The sequence below is a fragment of the Bufo gargarizans genome, chromosome 4 (genome assembly GCF_014858855.1).
Source record: "Bufo gargarizans isolate SCDJY-AF-19 chromosome 4, ASM1485885v1, whole genome shotgun sequence".
Lineage (NCBI taxonomy): Eukaryota > Metazoa > Chordata > Amphibia > Anura > Bufonidae > Bufo > Bufo gargarizans.
This window is the reverse complement of record NC_058083.1, coordinates 270,548,689-270,554,688: the sequence shown is the minus strand read 5'-3', so window position 1 is coordinate 270,554,688 and position 6,000 is coordinate 270,548,689. Positions and strand designations below refer to the sequence as shown.

The following is a 6,000-nucleotide window of genomic DNA, read 5'->3' as shown; positions in this document are numbered from 1 at the left end:
ACTCCCCACTGAAATGGGCAGGGTCAAAAACGCATGAAAAACGGCATCAGAAATTCAGACTATAAACCCCATCCAAAAAAAACACGAGGAGTCCTTCTCTCCAGCAGGCAGAGGGCTCCGTGTGAACAGAGCAGGAAAGAAGCCGCTCCATCTCCCGGCACCGTGAAGTAGAGGCCGCATCACCGGGGTTTCCTCCCCGGTATAGGAGGGCCACAGGAGCGGGCAGGGGCAGCTCGTGAAACCCCGGAGATGAATGGCAGCCTTTCGCTAAGCCACGCGCGCGCGCACGACGGAGGGGTGGGACTGGCTGCCAGCGGCGTGAGCTAGGCTCTCTCGGCCGCCATTTTACAACAGCCACACTCCACCGGACAAGGAGCTGCTGCAACCACACGAGGGGCGCGCTCGTCCGACACCCTGACCCCCAGGAACAGAGTAGGCAGCCCGGACACAGCCAGTACCCGCCCGGACCGGGACAGGTAAGCTGCCGGCGGCGGATACGGATCCCTGTCACGCTCGTTTTGCGGCCGGAGCCGGCAACTGTGGAAAATGGATTCCAGCAGGAGCACGTTGGCGGCGGCGGGGTGGGAAGGCTTTGCATTGTGTGCAGCGCCTTGGACTCTTCCGGCCTTCCTATAGTGAGGGCGGCTGGAATGGTGGAAGCAGCATGGCGGGCGCGCGGCGGTCGTGCGGTACCGCAGGAGCGCAGCTCCAGGGAATAGGCAGCCAGTGTGGAGGAGGCTCCGCGGGCACCCCCTCTGCTGCGGGGCACCCATTGTCTGGCATGGAGGGGCTGCTGTGCTGGCATTGTGTGCGCGGCCTGCCGCTGGAGGAGCAGAGCACGTGTTTGCAGCAGGCTCCGGCCCCGGCCTAGCACCGTGCTGTGGGTGGGGAGTAGGAAGAGGCGCTTTGTTCCCTGCCCGTGTGGAGAGCGGTGCGGGCCCCGACAGAAAGCTGCCCTGTTCTTATGCATGCACAATAGTCGCCATTACTGACCCTGATTATTATTTGCACAGATATCTGGAGATATGGCCGCTGAACATGTAAATGGCAATGGTACAGAAGAGTCCATGGATACTTATGCTGCAGTAGCCCAATCAGAGCATTTGCAGACTCTGCTTGATGCTGGTTTACCACAGAAAGTTGCTGAAAAACTAGATGATATTTACATTTCAGGTAAGACTTGGCTCTTGCAAAAAAACGCTTCTATTTTGGCTTTATTTTCTTCATTGGATTTTGTCTAAATTAGCAACTTTTTGTGGTTTCCAAAACATGGGAACTGCAGATATAATGTGGGTGCCGCCAACCCCTTCGCTGCTTGAGGTCTCTGGTGGGTGTCAGGGAATCTCTACCGGTGACTGGGTTTGCACTGTAAGGCTATGTTCACACTTCAGGATTCCATCTATATTCTATAGCCAATGCCAGGCTCGTTAAAGGGTTGTCACTTCAGCAAATGACATTAAGGCTCCATTCACACATCTGTAATAATGGTTCCGCAAATTGCGGAACGGGTGCGGACCCATTCATTCTTTATGGGGACGGAATGGATGCGGAGAGCACACTATGTGCTCTCCGCATTTCCCGGAGCGTGCCGCCGATCTTCTGGTCCGCGGCTCTGGGGGGGAAAAAAAATAGAACAATTGCGGACAAGAATAGTCCTTTCTATGAGGGTGCCGGCCAGGTGTATTGCAAATCCGCAATGCACTACGGACGTGTGAATGGACCCTTATTATGTAGGGGACATTAATCTAATATTATTGTCCAGATTACTGGCTGGATTCATTTTTCCATCACATTATACACTGCTTGTTTGCATGGTTACGACCACCCTGCAATCCAGAAGTGGTGGTCGTGTCTGTACGCTGTAGGGAAAAAATGCCGCTCTAGGTGTGCCTTTTCCTACAGTGTGCAAGCATGACTGCTGCTGGATTGCAGGGTGGTCGTAACCATGGAAACACGCAGAGTATAATGTGATGGAAAAATGAATCCAGCCAGCAAAGGAAGCAATATGGATAATACCAATACATTAGTAAGTGTCTTGTATTAACTATCTCTACATGATAAATGCCCGTTACTGAAGTGCGACAACCTATACCTGTAATTCACCTGAAACTATGCAGAGGAAAATATAGAGTAATCTGCATTAATATTATACCAGGTTGAAACTGGGCACACCGGCAGCAGAAATCGGAGTGTCTGCCGCCAATCCTCTAGTACAGCATGTCAGACTTGCCATAGGCAAATCTGAGCTGTGTGAACATATCCGAGCAGTTTTAATGATAAGTCATCTTAACACGTTGTGGCTTGTGTATGAAGGTGTCAAAAATGTGTCAATTACATAATTTCCTTAGAGGGGTTGTATCCTCTTGCCATTACTAAGGTGAGCTGAGACTAAGCTCTGACCGACAGGTGGTCGGGGAACATCAGAGTGGGCCGGTGCTGCACTGTTTCAGTAGCGTCCACTGCGGTGCCTGGGACTGACTGAAACGCTATAGCGCTGTGCTGTTTCCCAGCATACGGGGCAGCTTGCTGTGCCCCGCTACTGAAACGGCGCTCAGCCAGCTGATGGTCAGGGTTTAGTCTCATCTCGCCTTAGTTAACTGCAAGATGAAACAACCATGTGATACTCATCGTTTTCCCCGATGTGCACCTACAAACCAGAGGTGGAATACATTGAGAGGACTTCCCTGTACTGGCCGGACGGAGGCCAAAAGAGCACTTTGTTTGCTCCCTCTGGCTAATGTAACCCAATGGACACATTTAGGGTGTATGTCGGGAGCTTTCCTGGTGTACATGTCTTGTGAGAGCAGCCCAGAGGCTGGGGGTGCACCGGAGAGGACAGGTTAGTATACTGCTAGGATTTGTTTTGTGTTCTTGGCAGACAGCTCCTGTAACATTGTTGGGAGGAGCAGCAGCACCATAGTTTGTATAGACGGAGAGTGCACGCTGAACCATTTCAGGGAAATTAGTGGCATTTTGGCTAGTAGGAGTTTTGGACCCATAGCTGTAGTATGCTGCCCTTACGTAGGACATTATAAAACGCCCACACATCCGCTTCAATGCTCATGTGTCTCTAAGAGTCATGTTTGAAAATGTATACTGGTGGGGCTCACATAATGGGGTTTCCAAGGCCTTAAAGGGTTTGGCAGCAGAAGTACCAGAAACTAATAGGAAATGCTACATTGCCTCACTCTTACCACAGCGCTTTGTGATGTTCATGACCTACCCACACCTGTCAAGAAATGGATGTGGGAGTTCATTCATGACCACTGCCTCCCAGCCGCCCTGGTGTTGGGGTCAGTCCTGCGTTCTAGTGTAAGCTCCTACCCACACCTGTCAAGAAATGGATGTGGGAGTTCATTCATGGCCACTGCCCCACAGCCGCCCTGGTCTGGGATCAGTCCTGTGTTCTAGTGTAAGCTCCTACCCACACCTGTCAAGAAATGGATGTGGGAGTTCATTCATGGCCACTGCCCCACAGCCGCCCTGGTCTGGGATCAGTCCTGTGTTCTAGTGTAAGCTCCTACCCACACCTGTCAAGAAATGGATGTGGGAGTTCATTCATGACCACTGCCTCCCAGCCGCCCTGGTGTTGGGGTCAGTCCTGCGTTCTAGTGTAAGCTCCTACCCACACCTGTCAAGAAATGGATGTGGGAGTTCATTCATGGCCACTGCCCCACAGCCGCCCTGGTCTGGGATCAGTCCTGTGTTCTAGTGTAAGCTCCTACCCACACCTGTCAAGAAATGGATGTGGGAGTTCATTCATGGCCACTGCCCCACAGCCGCCCTGGTCTGGGATCAGTCCTGTGTTCTAGTGTAAGCTCCTACCCACACCTGTCAAGAAATGGATGTGGGAGTTCATTCATGGCCACTGCCCCACAGCCGCCCTGGTGTTGGGTCAGTCCTGCGTTCTTGTGTAAGCTCCTACCCACACCTGTCAAGAAATGGATGTGGGAGTTCATTCATGGCCACTGCCTCCCAGCCGCCCTGGTGTTGGGTCAGTCCTGCGTTCTTGTGTAAGCTCCTACCCACACCTGTCAAGAAATGGATGTGGGAGTTCACTCATGGCCACTGCCCCACAGCCGCCCTGGTGTGGGGGTCAGTCCTGCCTTCTAGTGTAAGCTCCTTACCCACACCTGTCAAGAAATGGATGTGGGAGATCACTCATGACCACTGCCCCACAGCCGCCCTGGTGTAAAGTGCAGTTCCAGTGATGTCACATTTATTATCCAGTGTGCTCCATGGGGATAACAGAGATCCTGTTGTATGTTAGGGTCACCTCTGCCCCCTTAAGGATCAGACTGATTTGTTCTTCCTGCTCAGCTCCTCCTGCTTTAAGATTACATTTCATGGTGACAGGTCCTCTTTAACAGAATGTGACGGCGTAGTCTCTGGAGGAGGCCCTGCTAATCAGCAGCTGCCATTTCATGTAACACCAGAACTGGAGGAATGGTAGTGACCATGGGGGCCAGATATTTTTCTTGCCCTTCCCTGTTTGAAATCCCATTTAAGAAATTTCAAGTGTCATGAATGTTTGTATTGGAAAACCCCAAAATGTTTCTGTACTGGCTAAGGAGCAGATCTTGGTTCAGCTCCTTCCTTACAGAGCTCTTCGGAAGCTGGGATCAGTTTGTCCTTTCGAGTCCAACAGTTGGGCTAGAAATGCTGGCAAGGGACTGATACAATTTGTCATCACAGAACTGCAGCTTAAGGCCGAATGCACACGGCCGTGAGCGGTCCGTGGTAACACAACCTGGATTCCGGCTGCGAGCAGGAGCTCACGGCGTCACTGGTTACTATGTACGAGTGTATTACTGTAGTACAGCGGCGGCATGAAGCGCATGGCGTCATAGCAACCAGTGACTCCGTGCGCTCCTGCTCGCAGCCGGAATCCAGGCCATGTTACCACGGACCGCTCACGGCCGGGTGCATTCGGCCTAAAGGGGTTCTGCAGTTCTTTTAAACTGATGACCTCTCCTCTGGATAGATCATTAGCATTTGATCTGTTTGACAAGGCAGCGGTGCTGGCAGTAGCTCTGCAACCTTCTCGCTGTTTACCGCAGGCCCAGTAACGTCACGACTAGTATCACTGGCTTGGGCGCGGCTAAGCTCCATTCAAGTGAAGAGAGCTTAGCGCTACTGCCAGCGCCGCTACCTTCTCAAACAGCTGATCGGCAGGGGTCTCGGGTGTCGGACCCCCGCTGATCAGATGCTGATGATCTATCCAGAGGATAGGTCGTCAGTTTAAAAGAACTGCAGAACCTCTTTAACACTTTATGGGTATAGATGTCATTGGGGAGTATCATCAGAATATAGCCTATCCTCAGGTAATAACAGATTGTCTGTGCCGACCACAAAAACAGCTCCCACTCACTTGATGTGATTGAGTAGCAGTCCCTTGAAAAGTCGCTATACAATGACGAGCAGTGGCTCCTTCAGACCGCCGATCAGCAGTGCCCTCAGACAATGATGACCTGATGGATAGGGCACCAAAACCCCTAAGTGCTGCCAGGTGAAAAGCATCCCTGCTTCACAAGAATGTACTTGACTGTTGTTGAAGCTGGTAGGCTCTTTGACATGCGTGTATTTTTTTTCTGCAGGCTTAGTGGCACATAGTGATCTAGATGAACGGGCTATTGAAGCTTTGAAGGAATTCAATGAAGAGGGTGCATTAGCCGTTCTACAGCAGTTTAAGGATAGTGACCTCTCGCATGTACAGGTAAGTTTGTAACATGAATATTCAGGAGATTTTTTTTTTTCTTGGTAAATGGAAGGTACGGTAGATTTTTACATTCTGCGGCCTGTGTGCTTTGTGGAACCCCATTCATATGCACTTAAAATGGTTGTGTAGCTTTGACTTTTACCGGATTTTCTGTTTCTTTCACTCATTAAAATTTTGTTAAAGTTTGCATGTAGTATATTTAAATTTTTCAATGATTTTCATGCCATCTACATAGTTAAAAAAATAAATAAAAATGAAATAGTTGAATTTCCTATTATAAG

General features: G+C 50.6%; 1 protein-coding gene across 8 annotated transcripts in view; it reads left to right on the top strand.

Moving 5' to 3' along the window:
• The first annotated feature begins 290 nt into the window (after nt 1-290).
• LOC122933637 (synaptotagmin binding cytoplasmic RNA interacting protein) overlaps nt 291-6,000 on the top strand; it is a 39,457-nt gene continuing 33,747 nt past the window's right edge. For 6 of the 8 annotated variants that reach the window (XM_044288537.1, XM_044288536.1, XM_044288535.1 and 3 more), the window contains exons 1-3: nt 322-476; nt 1,014-1,173; nt 5,598-5,716. In XM_044288537.1, coding sequence (XP_044144472.1) covers nt 1,026-1,173; nt 5,598-5,716 — 267 coding nt within the window. In that variant the 5' untranslated portion in view covers nt 322-476; nt 1,014-1,025. Of the gene's footprint in view, nt 477-1,013; nt 1,174-5,597; nt 5,717-6,000 lie in introns of all 8 variants that reach the window. The other 2 variants (XM_044288539.1, XM_044288538.1) reach the window with 2 other exon arrangements.